At 55.2% G+C, this 25883-nt stretch overlaps 1 protein-coding gene across 3 annotated transcripts; it reads left to right on the plus strand.

Annotated features, from left to right (window-relative positions):
- Positions 1–307: 307 nt before the first annotated feature.
- Positions 308–25094, plus strand: ACY1 (aminoacylase 1). Of its 3 annotated transcripts, none has more exons than XM_077822333.1 (15): positions 308–837; positions 4427–4584; positions 10536–10600; positions 15347–15451; positions 16760–16854; positions 17582–17658; positions 18524–18613; positions 19070–19126; positions 19286–19359; positions 19829–19878; positions 20458–20602; positions 20920–20988; positions 21230–21309; positions 21597–21657; positions 22831–25094. In XM_077822333.1, exons 2-15 carry the CDS (start codon positions 4446–4448, stop codon positions 22993–22995), a joined length of 1272 nt encoding a protein of 423 aa, XP_077678459.1. In that variant the 5' UTR covers positions 308–837; positions 4427–4445; the 3' UTR covers positions 22996–25094. The 3 variants fall into 3 exon arrangements, with proteins under 3 accessions (XP_077678459.1, XP_077678460.1, XP_077678462.1); XM_077822334.1 differs by lacking the exon at positions 308–837 and adding an exon at positions 2209–2253; XM_077822336.1 differs by lacking the exons at positions 308–837; positions 10536–10600 and having other exon boundaries at positions 4496–4584.
- The last annotated feature ends 789 nt before the right edge of the window (positions 25095–25883 follow it).

A 25883-nucleotide genomic window follows, 5' to 3' on the forward strand; every position in this document is an offset into this window, starting at 1 on the left:
CTGATGAATGAGATTTTAAATGTCTCATGGAATCAAGTCTCGGAATGTTTCTCGGGTAAGAAGCTTATGCATTAAGTAGATGATGCAGCTCCTTGTTGCAATGAGGATTGTGTTGAGTGTGAGGTTTGGTTTTGGTTCTTTAAAGGGACCTAGGCCCCAATCCTGCAAACACTTAAGTGTGCGAATAACTTTACTCCCATGAGTAGACCCATTGGAGTTTGTGCAGGACCTGGCCCGATATTCCATCTGGATTAGGCCCGATGTTGCATAATAATTATTTTTAAAAGGTCTGAGAAAGCCTCATGCATTCATGAATTTTTATTTTTCAATCAAAATTAGATTTAGGTGAAAAAAAGCATTGATACCTCTTGTAATTTTATTTAAAGTCCCAGGTCCTGGCGTCAGGTGATTATCTGAGCAACTCTGCTTTCATTTTAAAAAGAAAGGAGGGTTCTAGCCTTCGCGGGTTATGGGCAAAAGCTTGCAAATGTGACCTGAGTGCCCCATGAAAGCTCAAAACACCAGCAAATAAAAAAAAACATACAAATGTGTTGTTTTAAAAATAAATCTTATTTTTTTCAATCAATCACATGGCTGTTTTTGCTGGACTCCTGATTTTTCAATGTTTTGGGTTAGCACTATTGCTAATCTTTCCCCCAGAGATTGCAACAATGTAGGAGGCCAGGGGAATCTGAAAGTGAAACTACAGTGAAACTAGCAAATAGTTAAGTTGGCAGAGTTCTGTGGGGAAAAACTAAAGGTTCTTACATGATGAAAGAAAAATTGGATTTGAAAAATCCTTTCATTTGGCAGTAATTGACAACGTTATTCACAGAGGTAAGGACATTTTGCAAGAGTATTTTTAGGCTAGCCCTGCCATGCTAAAATTGAGACTGTAACTTTGTAAGATTTTAGGCCCCAGTCCTACAGTTGGATGTGCATGGAGGGACTCTTGCAGCTGCATGGAGCCCTGTTGAAATCAATGGAGGCCCACAAGAAGTGCAGGGGTCTATGGGGAGAGATCTGATTGCAGGATTGGGGCCTGGTTTGGTTTGCATCATCTGTTTAACGCTTCATGTGCTGATTGTTGTTATCATGCGTATATGTGCAGGGCCCAGTGCACATCAGTCAGGTGGAAGAGCAATTCAGATGTCATTTATTTTTCCATCTTGCTTTTCATTATAGAAAAAAAGTTTTAATAAACTGTGCTTTGTTTCCAAAAACTAAAGCCTGCCTTAAAGCTGAGCAAGGCTGGAGTGGGACTTGTCAGTTTGGATTTATTTTTGCCCAGATGTGTGAGCAGTAAAGTTTCTGGGGTGACAGCAAAAAAAGCTCTTGGGGGGGAGGGAAATGGCAAAGGTGTGGGGGAAGAGGTGGCTGGGTTTGGGCTTGCAAAACCAGCAGCAGTCTGGAACCAGGGCTTTTTTTATTGGACCCACAGAAGCTCGGTGGGGGTTCAGGGAAAATGCGCCAGTTTATGGGCCCATCTCCAGCTTTCAATGCAAGCACACATGATTTTTTGGTGCTGTCCATAGTGTAGAACAGAGCGTGTGGAGAAGAGATGGGGTTAGACTGTAAATGGTGGGGCAAGGACCATCTTTTTGTTCTGGTTGTACAGTGCTGGCACAAGGGGCTGCTGGCCTGTGCCTGGGGATTGTAAGCGCCCCCTGTGGCACTAGAAATAATGAATGCTAATACCTCAGCAGCAGTCCTTGTCAATGGGTTAAAGCCAGGGCGTGAGTCTCCTTAGACTGGTTCCAGTGGCACTACCCGGGCTTTATACTGGGTGAGAGCAAAGCAAGCCCGGCTCTGTCTTGCAGCACTGATGGAACTGGGTCCTTGAGCTGAGCCATCCCCTTGGACTTTGGAGTGTAAGGAAAAGGCTGCACCCTAAGTCCTGAGCATCCTGGGGGGCAGGGTTTGGGGTGCAAGGGTCCGAGCTTGCAGGGGCGTCATGGCAGCCTGTGGGGTGCAAGGGCCCGATCCTGCAGGTGCCCCACGCTTGGGCGCGCAGGGGTCCGGCCCCAAGTTTTGCCGGTCCCCGGGGGGGGGGGGAAGGGGCAGTGCCTGCCCCTCTCCCTGCTGCCCCCGGCGAGAGGCGGCTGCCTGCGGGCTGTCCTAGCGCGGGGCAGGGGCTGCTGCGGGATTGGCCGGGCGGGCGGGCGGACTCAGGCTGCGCCCAGCCCCAGTGCCGCGGAGCGCAGAGCCGGGGAGGAGCAGGCGGCGGCGGCCGGAGCTGGGGGCAGCGCGGAGGTAGGGCCCGGGCCCGGGCGGCCGGGACGGGGCAGCGGCCGGGGCAGCCTCCCCCGCTCCCCGCATGTTTACTTGGGGCTGGGCAGCCGGGCTGGAGCCGGGGCCGCGTGGGGGGCCTGGCACTGCTCCCCCAGCCGGGCACGGCCCCGCTCCGAGCGCCCCGTGCTCCTCGAACCGGGCTGCCCCCAGACTCCTGCCCGACCCCTGAGACCTGCACTTACCCCTGCTCCGAGCGTGCTCCTGCCTCCCCCACCTACCCCGACCTCTCCCGGGACCCCCTCCCCACCCCTAGAGACCTGCACTTCCCCCCAGGCCATGCATGCGTCTACCTCCTACCCCCATGCACCCCCGAGACCTGCAATTACCCTAACTCCCCACCCTCCCTGCACCCCCCCCCACAGCCTCATACTCCCCATGCTGGGCTACCCCTGCACCCCACTGACTCCTAACCCCCCACTCTAGACACCCTCCTACCCCCACGTACCCCACCCACCCCTCTTACTCCTAGCCAGTCTATACTGGCCCCACCCTAACCCTTACCCCCATGGACCCCTAACATCCATACCCCCCACTTCCCCCAACCCCTGCCTCATACGCATACCTGCTTCCACCCCCCTCCCTCATTCCCACTCACCCCGACACCCCACTGTAGTCCCCACAGCACCAACGTAACCCAGACCCCCTGGTTTACCTTTCTTTCACCTCCGCTAACCCCAGTGGCCTACTCCTACCCTTATCCTCGTCTGCAGAAAGGGATCCTGAGGCAGAGAGAGCCTAAGTGGCTTGCCATAGTGTCACAGTGGGACAGCTGCGAATAGAACCCAGGAGTCCTGACAGTAGGTCCAGAACATGTTCCCTTGCAGTCTGCCATCCCATTTTGCTCATCCCCGTCTCCTAGGGTTGCCACCTGACCACGGGGCAAAGTCTTTATGCTGTGGCATTGGGAGCTGCCCTCTCTTCCTTTTGTGTTGGCACACGGGGGAATAACATAATGCGTGGTCAGAATAAAGATCCACTGGCCCCAGGAGGCTTGCAGGACATCGGACATGCCCGTGAGAATGGGAATGGGCAGCCACTCTCCCCCTTGTTGTCATGTGGGGGTCTGGAGGGGATCACATGGCGTCCAAGGCTTTTAACTTAGCTGCGTTCCTCTGCAGTGTGGGGCATAGGTCACTCGCAGGTTTAAGCTAGTGTGAATGGTGGATTCTCTGTCACTTAAAGTCTTTAAATCATGATTTGAGGACGTCAGTATCTCAGCCAGAGGTTAGGGGTCTGTTACAGGAGTGGGTGGGTGAGGTTCTGTGGCCTGCAGTGTTCAGGAGGCAGGGGTGAAAGGACTTACCGGTACTCCGGAGTCCTGGGGGAGGGAGCGGTGGGGCTCTAGCAGCGGGGCTCGGGTGGCACTTTAAAGGGCCCGGGGCTCCAGCCACTGCAGGGAGCCCCGGGCCCTTTAAAACGCCAGCCTGGGGAAGCCGGTCCGGTCTGGTCCGGCACAGTGTATTGGCTCTTGCCGGTATGCTGGACCGGACCGGCTTACTTTCACCTCTGGCAGGAGGTCGCTAGAGGATCATGATGGTCCCTTCTGGCCTTAAAGTCTATGAGTTGTTGGGCCAAGCTGGCTGTGGAATGACTGACCCCTCAGTTCTGGGTGGACACCTCACCAGTCCCACAAGCAGCTCTAGCATCCTCTGGTCCCTAGCGCTAACTGCCTCCCGCCACAGATAACATGGCAGCTCCTTCTGGGCATGGTGGCACAACGCTGCATTCCAAAGTTCCCAGGGTCCTTGCTGTCGTGAGGAACGATCCCGGATGGGGATTCTGGCTCCTTCCCCCCTGTTGGTGGCTCTGTGTCTAACGCTGGAGAATCTATCGCGATGTTTCCCGCAAGTTAAGCTGGTGATGGCAGGCAGAGCTTCAGGAGGGACATGCCTGGGTGCGGACTTGGTGCTGTGGAACGAATCCTGACAGGGGAAGCTTTGAAAGCTTGAGCCAACGCTCCCCTTACACTTACAGGTCTAGATTCAGCCCTGCTGCATACAGCTGCTTCACTGGAGATGGTGGAGTCATGCCAGGGGGAAATTTGGCCAGTACATTGATGACAAAGTCTATTCACAGCTGTTCAGGATGGCGATTTTATTCCTTTCCCCTGTGCATCCTCTCTCCTTCCTCACAGGGCCCTGATACCCCGGCAGATGGACGTCATGCTGCCTGAGGGAGACCCTAAAAGGACAGGGGAGAAGGTCAGAAGCCAGGAGCCCGGAGAGCATCCTTCAGTCACGCTCTTCCGAGAGTACCTGAGACTCAAGACAGTCCAGCCCGAGCCCAACTATGGTAAGGAGGCTGGTTCCCTTTTTTTTTTTAACCAGGGCAAGCCGCTGAGGCAGCATGAGCACTGGGGGAGGGTTATGCCGCCAGCCGGCAAGGGAGATGGCCAGGCAACTGGCTTGCTGCTGCGACGGCCGATGGCAACATTCTTACCTCACATGCTGGGCAGAAAGCTCTCGGCACCCTTCTGGAGCATTGCTGGGCTTTTGCTCCCAGCGCTCTCCTGCAGGAGACGGGACAGGGGTGCCGCCCTGTATGATCTGCAGAGGAATCCGTGATCGTCTGGTAGAACCACTTAGTTCTTAAAACTGTCCCCTCCCTGCAAAGACACCCGCTCGTGGGTGGAAGTGAGTCGGTGGGTGTGAATCCAGAGGAGTCCATGTCACCCAAACCACCCCCATCATTGGCTGTGCTTGGCCTCCTCGCAACTGCCAAAGGTGGAGCGGGCCACGGGGGCTGAAGTGTCCTGCCCCGCCAGCTCAAGGCCGGGCTCAGTGCAATGTGGGGGAAGCTAGATAGCATTGCTGCTGCCTGCGCTGGTTCCGCCTGATGCAGAGCCTGAGACCTCCATCGCTGACGGCAAATAAATGCTGAAAATATTGAGTGTTGTTGGAGGGGGCGAAAACCCACTTCATCAAAGACCCAAAAATACCAGCCAGATGTGCAACCTTAAAAAGAAGACAGCAGTCAAAATGGAGTGGGGCGGGGCAGTTCGCAATGAAATGGTATGCCAATCTCTCCGACACTGGTCGGAAAGTTCCCTGAACCTTGGCAAATGAGCCGCTCCTCGGGGGCAGAAGGAGCCCTAGCAAGACTTGCTAGTGATTGTGCAACCCAGCCAAGAGGCTGATCTGGCCTCACGGCTCATGCTGGCCTCTAGAATGGGAAAATCCCTGGTAATGTGAGATGGGGACTGAAATTCCAGGCTGTGGAACAGCCTTCCTGGCAGCCGCCTTCCTTGAACAGCGCTTTCTGCTGCCCCTGGGATTTGGGAACCTCCTTGCAGGAGCTGCCTCCACCACCTGTTTCACCCACGGCTGGGATGATGCTTAGACTGAGTCTCCACTGCATCACACCTTGTCATTCACGCCTGGGCAAAGTGGGTGGAAAATGCCACCAGATCAGACCCCTCCACTCACTCACTCATACCGGTCTGTCTGCCTAAGAGGCATGTGGCTGCTCTTTGGACTGAGCTGCTGCACAAAGCCCACATTTCGGAGCTCTCTTCCACATGGGGCCACATCTCCTTGTTGTTCTGAACATTAATCAATCACAGAGCAGATGGATTTTGACCCTTGGGTCACGGCAGCAGTGTCTGCCCAGTCCGTGAGCCAACAGAGTTAAGACAGATGATCTGTTTATAATGTGTTTTCCCCCTGTTGGAGTTGGCCAGCCAAACCCGGTTGAAGCTATTTTAGCTGGTGCTGTATTAATCCTCGTCTTGGATGGACTGGGAGCTTCAGTTTCATATTGAGTGAAATACAGTTCTCATTAAACCAGCATGTAACGTGGCTGTGGGTTAGTAACTGTGTGTGTGCGCATGCATTGTCAGAAGAGATGTCTTCCAAGGGTCTGATCCAAAGCCCATTGAAGTATTATTTACCTCTTCTCATAATACAAAAATTAGGGGTCACCAAATGAAATTAACAGGCAGCAGGTTTGAAACAAACAAAAGGAAGTATTGCTTCACAATATCCATAGTCAACCTGTGGAACTCTTTGCCAGAGGATGCTGGGAAGGCCAGGACTATAACAGGGTTCAAAAAAGAACTAGATAAATTCATAACAGATAGGTGCATTAATGGCTGTTAGCCAGGATGGGCACGGATGGTGTCTAGAGCCTCTGTTTGCCAGAAGCTGGGAATGGGTGACAGGGGATGGATCACTTGATGATTGCCTGTTCTGTTCACTCCCTCTGAAGCATCTGGCATTGGCCACTGTCAGAAGACAGGATACTGGGCTAGATGGAATCATAGAATATCAGGGTTGGAAGGGACCTCAGGAGGTCATCTAGACCAACCCCCCTGCTCAAAGCAGGACCAACCCCAACTAAATCATCCCAGCCAGGGCTTTGTCAAGCCGGGCCTTAAAAACCTCTAAGGATGGAGATTCCACCACCTCCCTAGGTAACCCATTCCAGTGTTTCACCACCCTTTTGTTGAAATAGTGTTTCCTAATATCCAACCTAAACCTCCCCCACTGCAACTTGAGACCATTGCTCCTTGTTCTATCATCTGCCACCACTGAGAACAGCCGAGCTCCATCCTCTTTGGAACCCCACTCAGGTAATTGAAGGCTGCTATCAAAGCCTCCCTCACTCTTCTCTTCTGCAGACTAAGTAACCCCAGTTCCCTCAGTCCCTCCTCATAAGTCATGTGCCCCAGCCGCCTGATCATTTTCGTTGCCCTCCGCTGGACTCTCTCCGATTTGTTCACATCCTTTCTGTAGTGGGGGGACCAAAACTGGACGCAGTACTCCAGATGTGGCCTCACCAGTGCCGAATAGAGGGGAATAATCACTTCCCTCGATCTGCTGGCAATGCTCCTACTAAAACAGCGTGTAGAGAGGTTAGCCGGGGCTCGTCTCTCTCCGGGGCGGCAGGGAACCACACCGCCTAACTAAACTTGGGAAGATGTCTTGTGGGGAATTAGTTCGGCCGTGGGAGTCTTCCTCTGCGGCCTTTGTGAGGGCAGAAATAAACATAGTGAGCCCAGATCCTAGGTCATGGCGGGGCAACGTTGAGTCAGATGCTCAGGCCCTCAGGCAGGGGCTGAGCAGCAACAGCACGTAAACAGTGAGCCCAGGCCTTCGGTCCAAAGGGCCTGGGAGAGGGGGAGACTGCCACCTGCGAGTTGGGTGGCAGGGGGTACACAGGTCCTCCTACTCCACTGCGTCCCAGCCTGGGGCCCTAGCAGCAGCAGAGGACCCGCTGCTGCGTCAGTGTGGATCCTGGCCGCCACTCACTGACATGGGTTCTGGCAGTGCTGCAGCCAGACTAGGGTCGGCTGCCCCCGGGCTACTTCCCGACTCCCCCTCTTGAGGTACCTGGGTCAGGGTGGTGTCCTCAGGGGGGTCCAGCATCATGGGTTCCTCGGGATAGCTGGCAAGGGGTAGACTCGGCAACTCCTGGTAGGTGGCGTGGTGCAGGCTTGGCAACTCCCAGTCTGGGTAGCTGCTGCGGGGCAGGTCGGGCCAGTCCTCGGGCGTACCACAGGCCACTGGGGTTTCCCAATCACAAGGTAGGCCGGAGGCATTGGGCCTCCCCGGCCGCTGCTCTATTAGTGAGCTCTGAGGTCAGGCCTTTATACTGCCGGGGCAATGTCTGACCTTCTGGGGGGCGGGCTCAGAGCTCCCTGGCTCCGCCCACTCTGGTGTCCAGTCTCTCTCCGGGGTGGTGGGGAACCACACCGCCTCACTACAAGCCCAATATGCCATTGGTCGTCTTGGTAACAAAGGCACACTACTGACTCATATCCAGCTTCTCATCCACTCGAATCCCCAGGTCCTTTTCTGCAGAACTGCTGGCTAGCCAGTCAGTCCCCAGCCTGTAGCGGTATATGGGATTCTTCCTTCCTAAGTGCAGGACTCTGCACTTGTCCTTGTTGAACCTCATCAGATTTCTTTTGGCCCAATCCTCCAATTTGTCTACATCACTCTGGACCGTATCCCTACCCTCCAGCTTATCTACCCCTCCCCCCCAGTTTCGTGTCATCCGCGAACTTGCTGAGGGTGCAAGTAATCCCATCATCCAGATCATTAATAACGATGTTGAACAAAACCGACCCCTGGGGCACTCTGCTTGATACTGGCTGCCAACTAGACATAGAGCCATTGATCACTGCCCGTTGAGCCTGACAATCTAGCCAGCTTTCTATTCACCTTATAGTTCATTCATCTAATCCATACTTCTTTACTGTGGGAGACCGTATTAAAAGCTTTGCTAAAGTCAAGATGGACCTTTGGTTTGACCCAGTATAGCCGTTCTTATGTTCTTAAGTAGATGGAAAGACTCCTGTTGACTTCAGTGGTTATTGGATCAGACTCTTAGTCAAAAAGCCAAATTGGGAGCTGATGTAAGGTTCCCAGTTCAGTTTCTTTACTGAGAAGATATAAAATGGCTCGTCCCAGTACAGCTGGATGGAAAGAGAAAACTGGCAGCTCCTTCCACCAATCCAAATTAGCCTCTTTCTGGCTATTTTCAATTCACTTGTAATTAACTGCCCCGCATTCCGGATACACGCACGCTCAGTTGGGAATATTAAATAGCTCCTAATTAGGGGACAAATCCTGCAGTCATTACTGATGCAAAAGGCCTATTGACTCAGTGGGCGTTTTTCCCTGAGTAAGGACAGAAGGGCTTAACACCCATATCCACAAAGATACTGAACCATAGGCCAGGTCAACGCTAGAAAGTTGGGTCAACCCAGCTCTGTTGCTCATGGGTGTGAAAAATCCACACCCCTGAGCAACGGTTAAGCCAACCTAAACCCCAGTTTTCAGAGTAACAGCCGTGTTAGTCTGTATTCGCAAAAAGAAAAGGAGTACTTGTGGCACCTTAGAGACTAACCAATTTATTTGAGCATAAGCTTTCGTGAGCTACAGCTCACTTCATCGGATGCATACTGTGGAAAGTGTAGAAGATCTTTTTATACACACAAAGCATGAAAAAATACCTCCCCCCACCCCACTCTCCTGCTGGTAATATCTAAAGTGATCACTCTCTTTACAATGTGTATGATAATCAAGTTGGGCCATTTCCAGCACAAATCCAGGTTTTCTCCCCCCTCTCCGCCCCCCACACAAACCCACTCTCCTGCTGGTAATAGCTTATCTAAAGTGATCACTCTCCTTACAATGTGTATGATAATCAAGGTGGGCCATTTCCAGCATAGACAGCGCTGGGTTGATGGGAAAATTCTGTTGACTTTGCGGCCGTGTCTCAGGGGAGGCAGAGTAACTACAGCGATGGGCGAGCCCCTCCCCTTGTTGTACTGAGTGTCTAGTGAAGACTCATGCCTGATCTGCGCTAGAAAATCAGGTTGGCTTAACTACGCCATGCAGCGTGTGTAGTTTATGGTGTAGTTTACCTGACCCGGAATGGTGTTGTTTACCCCATTGTAGCCATTGCTAGGTCCACGGAAGAATGCTTCTGTTGACTTCCCTATCGCCTCCTGGGGAAGTGGATTACCTATGCTGATGGGAAAACCACTCCCGTTGGCGCAGGTAGTGGCAGCTGAAGGAGCAGAGGGGGCATATGGGGCAAAGGGGAGAAGCAGCAGGGATTACGGGCCTGAGAACCTGGGGAGATAAAGTCTGTTAAATGTGTTCAATGTCTCTTTAATGCCTTTGCTCTGTTATTTGTAGCTCCTCTTCCCAACTGCTTTCCTAGTGACAGATTATGGTTGTTCATTTTTTGTGTTGCGGTAGCACCTAAGGCCCCAGCCAGGGATCAGGAACTTGTTGTGCTAGGTGTTGTAGAGAGTGGAAAGCTGAGGCTTGCCCCGCTATGTGGCAGATCTCTTAGCCGTGACGGAGGCTGCATGCGTAGATTGTTGATGGTAGGCCTGCTAATACATCCATTCTTGGGGCTTAGTGCTGCAATCATGTTCCGTTACTGACAGCGCTTTGCTGGGAGTTGTGTGCTTGGCTGTATAGACCGTGCACCTGCCGATCGACCGCATAGGCTGCGTGCCACAGTATTCACCAGGATGGAGCCTAGGCATGACAACCTTTTTGCAGTCTGCGCTTCTGATGTTCTTGCAGCATTGCTGCTCCAAAGGGTTCCCCCTTGTGGCAAGGGGCCTTTGGAGATGGGACGGGAGGGGCTAGGGTGTGCAGACAGCCCCTTCCTAGTGCAGGATGAGGATTCCCGGATGGGAGAGATACAACAGGTGCAAGGAAACAGCAAGGGGATTCCAGCTGAATGTCTGTAACTTTCCTGCTTTCTCCCTCTCTCAGATGTGGCCGTGCGGTTCCTGGAGCGGATTGCAGCCGAGCTTGGCCTGGGGTGTCAGAAAGTGGAGGTAGGAAAAGTGAACCCACCCGCTCCTCTGCCCCCGCGTTGAAATTAATTCCTGATCTGTCCGAGCCTGAAACCACCAGGGGATGTCTGGGGTGTCCCCCTCTTGGCCTCTTCTGTACAGCACAGCTCCAGTCACGGCGCTGTCGTCAGCGCTGCCAGGTGGCAGATGTTTCCGCACCAAGTCCCACCGCGGAGATGCTCCCCTTTACCATGCGTCTGGGCTCGTTCACCTCAACCAGCTCTTTTGTATCTGCTTTTGCCGCTGTAACTCATGACTTAGAAACGTAACGCTTCCCGTTTGCTGGCGAGCCGTTTTCCTGCCAGAGAGGTCTGGGTTGCTCAACAGAGGAGGTGGAAAAAGCGAATGTACTCAATGATTGTTTTGCCTCTGTCTTCACGAACAAGGTCAGCTCCCAGACTACTGCACTGGGCAGCACAGCATGGGGAGGAGGTGACCAGCCCTCTGTGGAGAAAGAAGTGGTTCAGGACTATTTAGAAAAACTGGATGAGCACAAGTCCATGGGGCTGGATGCGCTACATCTGAGGGTGCTAAAGGAGTTGGCGGATGTGATTGCAGAGCCATTGGCCATTATCTTTGAAAACTCATGGCGATCAGGGGAGGGCCCGGATGAATGGAAAAAGGCTAATGTAGTGCCCATCTTTAAAAAAGGGAAGGAGGAGGATCCAGGGAACTACAGGCCAGTCAGCCTCACCTCAGTCCCTGGAAAAACATGGAGCAGGTCCTCAAGGAATCAATTCTGAAGCACTTAGAGGAGAGGAAAGTGATCAGGAACAGTCAGCATGGATTCACCAAGGGCAAGTCATGCCTGACTAATCTAACTGCCTTCTATGATGAAATAACTGGCTCTGTGGATGAGGGGAAAGCAGTGGATGTGTTATTCCTTGACTTTAGCAAAGCTTTTGTTACAGTCTCCCAGAGTATTCTTGCCAGCAAGTTAAAGAAGTATGGGCTGGATGAATGGACTATAAGGTAGATAGAAAGCGGGCTAGATCGTTGGACTCAACGGGTAGTGATCAATGGCTCCATGTCTAGTTAGCAGCCGGTATCAAGCGGAGTGCCCCAAGGGTCGGTCCTTGGGTCGGTTTTATTCAATATCTTCATTAATGATCTGGAGGATGGTGTGGATTGCACCCTCAGCAAGTTTTCAGATGACACTAAACTGGGAGGAGTGATAGATACGCTGGAGGGTAGGGAAGGATACAGAGGGACCTAGACAAATTAGAGGATCGGGCCAAAAGAAATCTGATGAGGTTCAACAAAGACAAGTGCAGAGTCCTGCACTTTGGACGGAAGAATCCCATGCACCGCTACAGACTAGAGACCGAATGGCTCGGCAGTAGTTCTGCGGAAAAGGACCTAGGTTACAGGACCTAGGTTACAGGGGTTACAGTGGACGAGAAGCTGGATATGAGTCAACAGTGTGCCCTTGTTGCCAAGAAGGCTAACGGCATTTTGGGATGTATAAGTAGGGGCATTGCCAGCAGATCAAGGGACGTGATCATTCCCCTCTGATCGGCATTAGTGAGGCCTCATCTGGAGTACTGTGTCCAGTTTTGGGCCCCACACTACAAGAAGGATGTGGAAAAATTGGAAAGCATCCAGCGGAGGGCAACAAAAATGATTGGAGGACTGGAACACATGACTTATGAGGAGAGGCTGAGGGAACTGGGATTGTTTAGTCTGCAGAAGAGAAGAATGAGGGGGGATTTGATAGCTGCTTTCAACTACCTGAAGGGGAGTTCCAAAGAGGATGGATCTTTACTGTTCTCAATGGTAGCAGATGACAGAACAAGGAGCAATGCTCTCAAGTTGCAGTGGGGGAGGTCTAGGTTGGATATTAGCAAACACTATTTCACTAGGAGGGTGGGGAAGCACTGGAATGGGTTACCTAGGGAGGTGGTGGAATCTCCTTCCTTAGAGGTTTTTAAGGTCCGGCTTGACAAAGCCCTGGCTGGGATGATTTAGTTGGTGTTGGTCCTTTGAGCAGGGGGTTGGACTAGATGATCTCCTGAGGTCCCTTCCAACGCTGATATTCTATGATTCTTACCTCTTTCCAATGCTCAAGTGGCACTGACTGGGATACTCTGGGAGCCCGGTGTTCAGCAAACCAGGGAATGACTGAGTGGATAGTTCAGCCGTTCCCATCTAAAAAGAATTGGTGGGTCTCAGCCCAGTTCTCAGAGGACGTGTCCTCATCACCAAATTCAGCTTTGCAACGAGCACTCTTTGGTACCCCTGTGGGCGCTGCCAGAGTGGATGTCCCTTTCCCTTGGTGGTCCTTCCAGATCCAGGCTGAAGGCCATTGGCAGTAGCATGGAGCTGGCCTGCACTGCTTGTGCCAGACTCATTCTTTGGGTAACCAGAGGACTCCTGCAGATGCCGGTCTTTCAGTAGCAATCAATCCCCGTAAAAACGGCTAGAGCGACCTGAGCATGTTGCACAAGAATCCATCCCACCTGCACCCATGGAAGAGTCACCCTGGTCATTAGCATTCTTCTGCGTGGAGTGAATACATGGGTCGCCACCAGGAGCTAAACCTCAGCCTTGTTGGGTGGAGCGAAGCGTAGATCCATCCTAGACACACTGGGGCAGAGTCTGACCTCAGTTACCCCAGTGCAAGTCAGGGAGATGGTGGAGTTGCTCTATATTTCCACCGGTGAGACAGCAGTTGGCCCTTTATCTGCTCCGTGGTGCACTCGATGTCCTTCGTCCCAACCTGCACTGGTCGGTCTAGATATAGAACAGGATTGATATTAATAATTAGGTCGGTGAGTCCTCCTGCCAGCACGCCCTCTGGCCCCTACTTCAGAGACTCGCTGTGCTGCATTGCATTGGCACATACCCATAGGACTGGGAACAGGAGCCCTCCCATGCATGACACTCTCGCTGGCTCTAGGGGGAGTTCTGGGCAAGGAGAGGCTACCCTCTCAGACCCTTGATCCATGATCCTTGCATTGGGAGTCCAGGACGGGCCAGGGTGCTGTTTGTTTGCTACCCCCCCAGTTCATAGCAGGAGAGACCTTGCAAAACGTGACAGTGCGAGCGGTTGTTTGCCATTGGTGTACGAATCCCTGGCGGTCGGTAATCCCCTGCAGATTTGGCCAGACCGTTAATCTGCTATTACAGGTTCTCGGTCTATTTTTGAGTCGATCCATCCCGGCTGTATGTGCTGTAATTAGACTGGGACTTAGCAAGGTCACATTCCTCCGAGGAGGCCTGGGGTGACACGACTTTCCCTGAGACTTGTCCTGGCTCATGGGTGCGTGAATCCTGACCGGCAGAAACTTGGGCTAGGGAAGATGTGGGGAAGTTCCCTGAAGACGGGATCTCAGTTGTGTGCGTGTTGGCTGGATCCCCTGAGCTATTTGGAAATGCAGGGCGTGCACGCATTTCAGTAGTTTCAGTGATTGCTGAGCCCATATTCTTTCAAGGCCTCCTGCCGCTGGCATTTGCTGTTGCCCTCATCAGCTGTGTCTAGTGTCCCCTGGGGTGGCCCTTGGGGTGGGAAAGATCAGTGTTTAAGTCCCTTGCTTGGGGGATTGGATGGTTCCGGGGGTACGGAGCTTTCCCTGCTCGTTCACCAGCTCCTGCGGTAACACCCCGCCCTTCTCTAGAGCTTCTTATTCCAGGCACAGCAATCCAGGGTGTTCACTCTTCAGTGAAATGAAATGGGGGGTTTTGGTAGTTCCTAGTGGACCAAGAACCCAGGGGCTCCTTGCTTTTGGGTCACCCTTTTGGGGTTCAGTTTATCTGTAGCTTCTGGCGTCCTTGCTCAGGGTGAGGGTTTGCCTCCAGCCTCGGCTTTATGCCTGGACCATGCAGTCTCAGGAGTGGCTGGGTCTGCAACTGTCTTCCTCTGTGCTGACCTGTCCCCACAGCCTTTCCCTTAGTCCTCCTCCAGGCAGAGCAATCCGTACAGGTGTCTGGTTAGTGCTGGCTGAGCACTAGCTAGATACACCTGTAACCTCCTCTCTGCTCCCCCCCTCACACCATCCCAGCCCCGGGTTTGCCTCCCTAACCATGAGTCCCACACGCTGACCCTGCCCTGTGGGAAGAAGTGTTTCTTTTTGATTGGCTGCCTGTTTATCAGTCTTTAATTGAGTGACTCCTCTGTGTTCTCTCGGCCCCGGGCAGCACGGAAAAGAGGAAGAAATCCCCTTCCAGATCTTCACACTCCCAGGCGCATCATTTGGATATGGCTTGGGAGCCCTCCATAGTTGAGGCGTCCTTATGGGAGGAGGTCGTGTTCTGCCTGGGATCTCTCGATCCAGTTGCTCGGAGGGCCCCATCGCTATCCAAGTGCTTTGCAGTTACTGATGGATTTATTCCTTGCATCACCCCTGTGAGGCAGGGAGTTGTAATCCCAGTGGTACAGATGGGGAGCTGAGGCACTGGGGAGATGCAGTGACTTGACCAAGGTTGCTCAGGGAGTCTGTGGCAGAGCTGGGAATTGAGCCCAGGTCTCCTGGTTCCCAGTCCAGTGCCCTGTCTGTGAGACCCTCCTTCCTGTCCTCCTAGGAATCTTTGTCCTTTGAAATCTGCTCCCTCCCAGGTGAAACAACCCCTCCCTTTGCAACCACATGTTATATGCGAACCCCACTGCTCCTCCTCATCCTCCCCACCCATGGGCTGCTCCGTCATCTCTTTCTATCTGCCCGGTTTCCCGGACCCACAGCAGAGCGGAGCATGCCCTTCTGCTGTAACAGACTCCCTCTTGCTTCGCAGGTGTGCCCGGGCCGGGTTGTCACCATTATGACCTGGCAGGGCACGGACCCGCAGCTCCGCTCCATCCTGCTGAACTCACACACGGATGTCGTGCCGGTATTTGAGGTGAGGGATTGTGGGGAGGGGAGCTTACAGCTGGGATTTGGCTGCTGCCCATGGGCGGGCAGGGGGCAGTTATTTGCCCAGAAGGGAAGTGGGAGTATCCCTCTTCAGAGTGTTTCTCAGCAGCTCAGGAGGATGCCCAGGGGCACCGCTGGGCCGGAGGGAAACCTGGACCATCTCTGCTGAGGACATGGGCGGGTCAGTGCCATCTGCACCCTTTGGTAATGCAAACACAGCGCCACCTGCAGTAGAATGTGGGGAACTGCGAGCCTTTGTCCGGATTGCTGTTGCAGGTGGTGGGGTCTGTCCAGGGAAAATACCTTCCGCTTCCATTTGGGGCTTCCCCTTACCTCACCCATGCTGTGTGCTGATTTTCAAGCTGAGAGGCTGGTTTGATCCAAGGCCCCGTTTAGCCCTTGGCCTCTGTGCTGCGATGGCAAAAGACGCCCATTGGGATAGTGCTGCCTTCAGAGCCTGTCACCTTATTCTTTTAAAATTCTCTCCATTGTGCACGGGACTCCCTTGTTTGCTTCTTGAACTGCGGCTATGAAGTTCTGATGCTTGCCCCTTGATCAGATAGATCCCTGGCGTGTCCGGCTGCACCCTCCCGGATGCACTGGCATCTCACCATCCACCACCACAAATTTCAGTTGCTACCGTCTGGTATTTTGGGGTTTAGTGACTATGAAGTCCCATTTTCTGATGGGCTGCATTAGGCTCTCACTGCACTCGATTAGACGTGCACCTGCTCTTTGTCATGGGTGTGCTGGAGTCCAGTTTGCCCTGAGAAGCCCCACTGCAGGAGGCCCCGCTACTGAGTTGAAATTGCCCAGGACATTTCCCGTTAACAGTCTTGCACGAATGGGGGTTGGTATTGTCCATTATTGCTTTCCTGTCCCTTCAGATCTGGGTAGAGGTGTGTTGACAGCAGTGCATTGGAGAAGCCTGTCTTGCCCTTCAGTCTCCAGCACTGTCAGGCTGGCATTAAATCGCAGTCCCATCCCTTTTGCCCCTACCCCCACCCCCAATCTACCTCCTAATGGCTGAGGTGCCACCTACCACATAAACCCTGTCTGCTGCTTCATCCCTGCCTCTCTCCATCTCCCGAACAGGGTTCTGTCCCTTTCTTTTATGGGGATGGGGATTAGGTGGGGTGGGAGGGAGATCAGCTTCCTGTCCTGCCCCTCTCCTCCATGGAAAAGTCAGGGTGCCATGCTGGGAGCCAGCCGGACTGTGCTTGTGCCCTCCAGCCGTGCTTGCTCCCCATAGGGAGCCCTTCTGTGACACTCAGCGCTGGTTTCTTCCTTGCAGGAGCACTGGACCCACGATCCTTTCGAAGCCTTTAAGGACTCTCAGGGTAACATCTACGCCCGCGGGGCCCAGGATATGAAGTGTGTCTCCATCCAGTGAGTGCAGCTGGCCTCCTCCATTCTTTGTCGTGTCTTAGTTTGCCATTGCCTCTCTGGGGCAATCAAATGGAGCTGAACGTCCCTCTCTGCACACAGCTCCGTCCCTCTTGACTCATGCTTGCTATGAACCAGCAGGCCAGATCCTGATCTTGGTTACACTGGCATAAATCTGGAGGATCTCCCCTGAGCTCAGTGTGCAGGTGTTCTGGAATCGTCCCTTGCCGGGCGCCTTGCCCCTGGCTGTGCAGCTGCTGGTCACAGCTGGAAACGGGCCACTGGGCTAGGTAGGCTGGGCCAGTCTGGCAATCCTCGCCAATAGCTGAGTGATGCAATAGACACTGGAGATCCTGAAAGCTCAGCAGATGCCTCTTATCGTGGAGGTCTAGTTATTTATATATTGTCCCAGCTTGTATCTGCCTGGTCATATAACTAGCACAGGGCTGGGAGGCTCTGCTCCCTGCGTTGGCTGGCTGGGGTGGCCAAAGCCCCGTGACACTTGCCCCCCATTCCTGGACACCCAATATGTTACCTGCTCCCCACTAGGCCCTTTGAATCTTTGGCTGACATCAGGGTGTGGGAAAACCAGGGGGTGCTGGTGCCGGCTGGAATCTGGGAGTGCAGCTCTGTCCATGCATCTCACACCTGGCCTGGAGCACTGGCTGAGCTCAAGGTTCTTGCAAGTACCTGGGGCATCCAGCTTCCTGACCAGTCTCTCCCTGTTCAGGTACATCGAGGCCATCCGGAGACTGAAGGCCGAGGGGAAGCGCTTCCCCCGAACGGTTCACATGACATTCGTGCCTGGTAAGTGACTGGCTGCTCTTCGTGGCCAGCTGGTTGCTAGAGTTTGGCTGGAAGGGGTGGGAAGGTGGGGCTAGAGATGGGAGCTGCCCTGCCTCTTCCTTAGCTTTGGGACTCCCCTGACCAGCCTGTTCCTGGGAGTGAAACACTCAGAGAAACCAAGCACATCAAGCCTTGAGTGTGTTTATGGGTGGGCGTAAAGCACGTTGAGCTCCTGGCCTGGAAAGCACCATCCGGATCCAGGCCCTGACGTGTCCTCCTCGCTCACTGTTCAGCCCTGCTCTGCGAACTTGCTTGCATTTAAGGCAGGCTGGCGTAGGTGACTGCGCCAGGCTCTAGGTTCTCATGGGGAGCTCTGGCAAGGCAGCGTGAGAACGCTGGGGAAGGAGGTGGAGAAGAGCATGGAGCTGTTACATGGGGTAGGTTGGAGAGATTGCAGACCCCAGTTCAGTCCCACTGATGCCTGCTGCATTTGGCCAAAGCACTGATGTTGGCCCTTCCTCCCACGGCTCCAGCATTACCTCCGCCCCGCTTTCTGGACTCTTGCCATGAGCTGAGTGGTTCCCATGAGATGGCAGACAGCTGGGGCCTGGCATCACCATGGAGAAGCGCCGAGGAGGGTGACGCGTGGCTTTAGCAGGAGCTGGAAATGCTAGCATTGGGGAAAACAGCTGCTTTCCCCCGCCTTTCATCAGTCACAAGCTGGCTGCTGTGGGAGTTGGACTGGCCAGAAGCTGCTGTGGGTCCCAGTCTGCCATGGGGTGCTCTGGCTGTGCCACCAGCTGGGGTGAAAGGGAGGGCTGGGTTCAGCCACGGGGCCTGGCAGAGCTTGGTGCCCACTAACCCTGTGCCCTTCCCCTGAGCACAGACGAAGAGATCGGGGGCAGCAAGGGCATGGAGCTGTTTGTGAAGCGGCCCGAGTTCCAGGCTCTCAACGTCGGCTTCGTTCTGGATGAAGGTATGGCTCTCGAGGCATGATGGGGGAGGAGCCAGTGGGAGTGCACTGTGCGAGGGGAGAATGGACAGGGAGGGACTAAGCTGTGCCCTGGCTGCCGGTCCCTCTGCGGAGATGAGCTTGGCCCCCCGGCCATTAGGTGGGAGATGGGCTGAGATGCATGAAGGGTCGATGGTGGGGATAAAAGAGGGTCCTGCAAAGGCACGTTCCCTCAGCCCAGGGTCCAGCCTCACACCCTGTCTTGGCAGGTACCTTGTCTCATGGGTGAGGGACATTGTGTGACTGGGCCCTCTGCACTCAAGGCGCCTGACTGGGGCAGGGCTGGGGATCTGGAGATTTTCCTCCAGGCCCTAAACAGCAGCCAGCAGCTCCCCTGTTGCATCGCCATGGCGGCAGCTGGCAGTGGCTGCTTGGCTCCCACTCCACCACAGTGACCTGTCTTCTCCTTCCCTCCTCCAGGCCTGGCCAACCCGACAGACGCCTTCACTGTATTCTACGGGGAGAAGTGCGCCTGGTGTGAGTAGGGTCCAGGACATGTCCCCTCGCTTTGTGTCTGTCTTTCTGTGCGTTTCTAACCTACCCATCATTGTGGTGTCTGGGCATCAGGCTCGCCCACTCTCTCTCTCCCTCCCACCTCTCTCTTAACATGTCTCCCCCTCTCGTCGGCACTTGCAGGGATTAAAGTCAAGTGCGAGGGGAACCCAGGCCATGGATCCCGGTTCATTGAGAACACGGCTGCTGAGAAGTTGGTAAGAGAGGGCACCCTCTTCTGGGGGGTGAGGGACTTGCATTGCCACCCACCCTGGCTTCATCACTTGCCCTCTCAGCAGGAAGGGCAAGTGAGTGTGACAGAGAGTGAATTGCAGTCCTCTTGCACCAAGGGAGAGACCATCAGCTTCTCTCCAACAAGGAATGGTGCAGAGTTCCTGGGTGCAGGGGAGACCCCTGGCATTCCAACCCCAGTCTCTCCCAGCAGGGGGCACTATGGGGAGTGGGGCAGGAGCGCTGGCTGTTGGGGGAGCTCCCGGCTACGTCAGGCCCAGCCTCTCTCAGTCAGCGCCCCTTTGTGGCTCCTGTGTGGGAGCTAGTTGGTTTGTTTCTGGGCAGCCCTGGGCGTAGGGCAGAGCTGCTTGCCCTGAGGGTGCAGGTGTCTCAGGGAGCTGGGATGTAGCTATAATACGCTGGTCAGGACACTGACACCCCCTGTTCCCACCACAGAACAGAGTGATCACCTCCCTCCTGCAGTTCAGAGAGAGCGAGAAGCAGAGGTAAGAGGTAGCGCCTCGTGAAACCTGTGGCTCGTTTGGTCCCCAGGGAGAAGGTGGATGTCCTAGCTCCAGAGGATGGGTTAGGGATGCACACACGGGCCTGGGACTCAGGACCCCTGGGTTCTGTCCTCAGCTCTGCCACGGGCTCCCTCTGTGTCCTGGGGCGAATCATATCACTGCTCTGTGCCTCAGTTTTCCCATATGGGAAATGGCCGTGATGACCCCGACTTGCCTCCTGGAGTGGGCGGGGCATGAGGGTTAATTCACTGATGTCAGTAAGGCACTTTGAAATCCAGGCAGAGGACACAGGGAGTGTTGTTGTGAAGGCAGGGATCCAGGGCCTGGCTCCACGTGGCAGAGAGTGTGGCCGCCCCAGTGACCCACGCGTGTCCTGGCACCATGTGTTAGTGCACGTGGGTGTCACATTGATGGTCCCAGCCCAGGCGAGGCATATCTCTGGACCTAGCTCTGCCCTCCCCTCGGCCTAGGGGCGGAGTCTTTTCCCGGGGGAGTAGTTGGGGGGTGAAAGGCTCCAACAGACACAGATCACAGACACTGGGTGTGACCTCCCCCCTGCAGACTGAAGTGTGATGAGCACCTCACCCTGGGCGACGTCACCTGCCTCAACCTGACCATGCTGAGTGGGGGCGTCTCCTTCAATGTCTTGCCCTCAGAGCTGTCCGCCACCTTCGACATCCGCATCCCGCCCACTGTCAACTTGCAGGTACGGTACCTGCTCCGGCAGGAGTCCCATTCCCTCGGGGCTGGGGTCGGGGTGCACGTTCCCCCAGTTTGGGGGGGACCTCGATCTGCCAGCCATCGCCCCAGCGGTGCCTGCCAGAAGTCTAGAGCTGGTGCTGACTCGCTGCTAACATCCCATGATGCACTGCGTCGATTTCTGCAGTGCCTTTGGAGCCGAGCAGTGGCACAAAAGGATTCTGGGAGGCATCAGAGAGGCAGAACAAGGGCTGACAGCATGGACCTGAGAGAGAACCCCCCCCCTTGCTCATGCCCCCTGTTGGTTTGCCCCCTCCCCTGCAGGCATTTGAGGAGCAGCTCACAGCCTGGTGCCGGGCAGCTGGAGAGGGTGTCACCTACAAGTTCTACCAGGTAACAGCAGGGAACTGAGGAGCCGCCCCTTGAAATCTGCTTGGGTGTGTGTAACTCGGCTGGGCACCTCCTTGTCCTCGCTCTCCCTGTGCAGCCCATCCCAGCTGGACCCTCACCCCCCTGCCCCGCGCTGCCCCTGAGCCTCTCACCCTCCCACCCTCCTTGCTCTGCCACCACCCCAGCCTCCTCCCTCCACCCGCCGAGGAAGATTTAACCCTCTCCTTTCTTTCCTTTGGTGTAGAAATACATGGATCAGACAGTGACCTGCACCGAGGAGTCCGACCCGTGGTGGAAGGCATTCAGTGGGGCCTGCAGAGACATGTGAGTAGGACTTGTGGCTGTCCCCCCAGCCATGCTGCCGGCACAGTGCTTGCAGGCTGGGCTCACCTGTGCCCCCACCCTAGGGTCTCGGAAGCTCCGCAAAAGCGGATGCCTCTCAGGCAGGCCTGGGGTGCAGGGGCAAGCTAAACATGGTCCTCCACAGTTCTGCCGCATGGGGGTGCCCTCTGTCCCTGCCTCCTCACCCATGGGCTCCAGGCTCCCCGTGGCAGGGGGAGGGAATAGCCGCACTGGGGGGTGGCTCACCCAGGCTCTGTCTCTGTTGGCAGGCACATGACGCTGAAACATGAGATCTTCCCGGCCGCCACGGACAGCCGCTTTATCCGAGCAGTGAGTGCTGGCACCTCCTCCCGGTCTGCCTCCTCCCCTGCACGCTGCAAGTCCTTCAGGCTCTGTCTGGGTCTCCCTGGTTCTCCCATCCCCTCCTCCGGCCTCTTCCCCATCCCCTTTTTCTTTCTCTCGCTCTCTATCTTAATTTAATTGGTCTCTTACTCCGGTCTGTTGTCTAGTGGGGATGGCCTTGGCTTGAGAGTCAGGACTCCTGGGTTCTATTCCTGCCTCTGCCACCAATTCCCTAGAGCAGGTTATGGCCCCCTGTGGCTCAGTTTCCCCACCTGTAAAATGGGAACTGACCTGCTGTCAGGAAGGGCTTTGAGAGTCTCTGGCTAGCGGTGCTCTGTAAATGTGCTATATTACTATCCTTCCCATTGGTTAGCTGTATTACGGTAGTGCCTTGTGCCAGGCCCGCTACAAACATTGTTTCTTCTTAAGGAAACAGTGTCCTTGGGGCTGCGGCTAGGATGGTCTCAGATATATGAGGGTGAGGGTATTGAGGCAGTGGGTTGAGGGGAAGCTGCTTTCCCAGAGGTGAGAATGTGGGGTCTGGGTGGTGCCAACCTGGTAAAAGAGAAGATCGCTGCCCACCTCTGCCCTAGTTTTGATAGATGTCTACTAGTCAGGGGAGCTTCTTTCTGCGGGTCCTGTCCCTTCCCCCAAGACACTAAAGAAGGGGGAAAAGCCATGTGTTCCTGCAATCCCCAGTGCAGGATGTCCCTCTGTCTGTCCTGCCCCATGGTATCTGTCCCTCTTGTGACAGCCATCGCCGCCCTAGGGTATCTATGCTGGGAAGGTCCATCGCACAGCAAAGCTCTCTCGGAGAGGCGGGCACGTGGGCCGGATGTCGCATGGGAGCCCCCCTGCTGGAATGAGCCAGACCTCCCACTGCAGACTGGCATGGCCTCCCACAGTTCAGGCCAGCATGGGACAAGGGTCAGGGCCAGTGAAGGGTGGGAATGCAGTAATGCCGGGGCTGGCCAGGAGGGGGCTCCGCATGGGGTTGAATGTCAGTGGGGGGTGGGGAATACACAGCACGATCGCCTCTTTGCAGGTGGCTCAGTCCAGCCCCACCCCCTATTGGTTTCCCCCCCCTTGGATCCCATATAGTTTGATATGGCCGCTAGGCTCTGTGCGGTGGCAGTGACTTCTCCTTTTGCTGCTTTGCAGGCCGGTCACCCGGCCCTTGGCTTCTCCCCCATGAACCGGACCCCGGTGCTGCTGCACGACCACAACGAGTACCTCAACGAGCAGGTCTTCCTGCGGGGCATCGAGATCTACGCCTGCCTCCTCCCCTCCTTGGCCAGCGTCCCCCCTCTGCCGACGGAGGGCTGAGGGGCACAGCAGGGGGTGGGGGATACCAAAGCGAGAGACGGGGAGTGAAAATTCATGGGGGCAATGGACATACAGGGGCTGGGGTAAGAAGCAGCTGCCTGGGGGTGGGCAGGACTCCAGGGTTCCTTGGTGGCAGCACCATTTGCAGAACCACCCAGCTGTGCCAGCCCAGAGGGGCAGCTGCCTGTTGTGTCCAGGGGGAGGGGCAGCTTGTGTCCCTGCCTGTGCTCCAGGTGCTCTGGGTCTGTCCATGGAGCCCTATGAAATTACACCCAGTGCCCAGCTTTCCAGCCCATGGCTCTTCAAGCTTGGGGGTGGGGGAAAGGCTGCACCCCGGGGGCATGACATGCCAGGCTTTCTTCCATTGCTTGCACTCGAGGTGGGGAATACGCCTTGAGTGTCCATGCCCCCAACCCGGCATTTACCTCCTCTGGCTCCTGGAAGGGCCCCTCACCACATTGCAGCAGTAATGCAAGCCTTTCCCTCCCAAAGAGGGAAGGCCTGGGTCCTACCCACCGGGGTCTATACGGGGTGGGGGCAGGGTTCCATTCCCCATGCTACATCTCTCCATCCCAACCCCTCCCCGGCCCCAGAGCCCCTCTCCCTGCTGCTTCCAGCCCCAGAGCTCTGCAGAGCCACCCCCAGCCTCCAGGGATTGACTGGGGGCATGGGGCACCCCTTGGGGAGCCTGCCCCTCCCTTGGGCCCCCCTTGGCTCTCCCTGGCTGCCGAGTGGCTCTCCCTGCTCCTGGGGCTAAGCAGCACCACTTGCCCCAGGCAGGGCGGGGAGCTGGAAGTGGGTGTAGCTGTGGGTGGACGCAGGCATTGAGAGCAGGGTAGCTTAGTGGATAAGGGACTAGACTGGGGCTCAGGAGACCTGGGTTCCACTTCTGGCTCTAGTCCAGACTCCCTGTGTGATCTTGGGTGAGTCACCTGAGCTCTATGTGCCTCCGTTCCCCGGATCATCGTACCCCCCAAACCCCTGGCGCGCTGCTCTCAGACCCTTGACTGGGTGATGCTATGTACCTGCTGCCTACTGTCATTAAACCACCAGCTGGAGGGAGGTGGCAGGAAAGCCGCTGGTCTGGCACCTCCTCCCGAGTGCCCCAGACTGTCACTGCCTAGCAAAGAGGGTTTGTGCCAATTTCTGGCAAAGACAGGAAGCAGCTCTGAGCTGGCAGTAGTGGGTCTGGCTCAGCAGGGGGCGGTGTTTCCCAGCCATACTGGGACTAGCAGCAGGGCCGTGGGGGGAGGGGGTGCCCAAGTCCCCTGGCCGTGTGACCATGCTATGAATTTTCATTCCTTGGGGCAGGGCCGCTGGGCGCAGCGCTCTGCCCATGTGGGATGTGGGGGTGGGGGTGGAGTTAATTGCTGTCTTAATGAATCACTGCATTGGTGAATGCAAATCAGAGTGCAATGCGTGGATGGGCTGCTGCGCGTGGTAGCCTGGAGTCCCAGGCCGGAGGACTGGCCCTGTCTCAGGGGGTGGAGACGTGTCTTCTAGCACATCAGAAAGCCTCAATGGGGACTCACATTCCAGATCCCCAATCCCCAGCTCCAGCTCTCTGGCTGCGGCCCCATCACCCAGGTGGGAGCTTGCTGCAGTCAGGGGCCGGTGGCTACGAGCAGGGGCTTGATGCTCAGGGACAATGTGCCACCCTTGCCCTCGCCCGCCTACCTGCAGCACCCCATTGCCCCTCTGTAAGCCAGTCATGGAGCGAGAGAAACCTTGATGCTCCTGGCCAGGCCTCTGCCTGGCGGATGGGCATAGGGAGTTTGGCATCCTGCTGCGGGATGGGACAAATTCCAAGGGGCAGACTGCCAGCCTACGGCCCAGTGGTTAGGATGGGCTGATGCTGAGCAGCTCCCTTGCGGGGTCTGGGGAAAGTAGGGGACCTACAGAGGTCTCTCCTCAGGTGTGTGTGTGTGGGGGGGGGGTCATCCCACCCACGCTCCCTCACCCCAATGTTAACACCAGTTGCTTGGGCTGGGAGATCAGGTCCAGTTCTTTGCTGAACTTGTGCCAAAGCTGCCAGCTGTCGGTGTGTGTCTCCACGGTGCTTGTGATTTTACTAAATAAAGCTGTTTGATTGGAAAGAACAGCCAACGGTGTGGTAACTCCTGGGCTGGCCTCTCCCTGTCTGTCTGATCTTGAAATCCACCCTCCAATGCGCTTTCTCCCCATTACATCAGCCGTCCAGCTGGTTGCTCTGGGGTCAACTTCATGCCTTGTTGCACCATAAGAATTGCTACAACCAGGGACGTCATTGGGTTAGTGTCTTCCCCCACTGCACTGTCCCATTCTGAGATCATGTCTCTCTCACTGCTCAATGCTGGGCACTTTGGAGTCTCCAGGTCTGCAGTGCTCTATCCAAGGCTAAGGATTTCTCCCTGATCCCTTTGTGTCCTGGAGCTTCAGCATGAAATGCTCCCAGTGTAACTGGATGTGCTGTTCTGACAAGTACCAGACCCTTCGCTGACACTTCCTGAGATGCATGAGCCTCAAGTTAAGCACTTAAATCCCTGGGGCAGTGCAGCAAGCAGGTTATTTAGGTGCCTAAATACAGCTAGAGGTAGAGAACACGGAGGATACGGACCCTGGACTTCAGGAAAGCAGACTTCGACTCCCTCAGGGAACGGATGGCCAGGATCCCCTGGGGGACTAACTTGAAGGGGAAAGGAGTCCAGGAGAGCTGGCTGTATTTCAAGGAATCCCTGTTGAGGTTACAGGGACAAGCCATCCCAATGAGTCGAAAGAATAGTAAATATGGCAGGCGACCAGCTTGGCTTAATGGTGAAATCCTAGCAGATCTTAAACATAAAAAAGAAGCTTACAAGAAGTGGAAGGTTGGACATATGACCAGGGAAGAGTATAAAAATATTGCTCGG

This window comes from Eretmochelys imbricata, chromosome 7 (assembly GCF_965152235.1).
Source record: "Eretmochelys imbricata isolate rEreImb1 chromosome 7, rEreImb1.hap1, whole genome shotgun sequence".
In the NCBI taxonomy this organism is placed as follows: Eukaryota; Metazoa; Chordata; order Testudines; family Cheloniidae; genus Eretmochelys; species Eretmochelys imbricata.

What these genes read in the sequence shown, in the direction of transcription:
- ACY1 (XM_077822333.1), top strand. Translation starts at nt 4,446, where the DNA reads ATGGACGTCATGCTGCCTGAGGGAGACCCTAAAAGGACAGGGGAGAAG. An exon ending in ATGTCGTGCCGGTATTTGAG is followed by an intron (nt 15,452 to 16,759) that starts GTGAGGGATTGT and finishes TCTTCCTTGCAG; the next exon opens with GAGCACTGGACCCACGATCC. An exon ending in AGAGAGAGCGAGAAGCAGAG is followed by an intron (nt 19,879 to 20,457) that starts GTAAGAGGTAGC and finishes TCCCCCCTGCAG; the next exon opens with ACTGAAGTGTGATGAGCACC.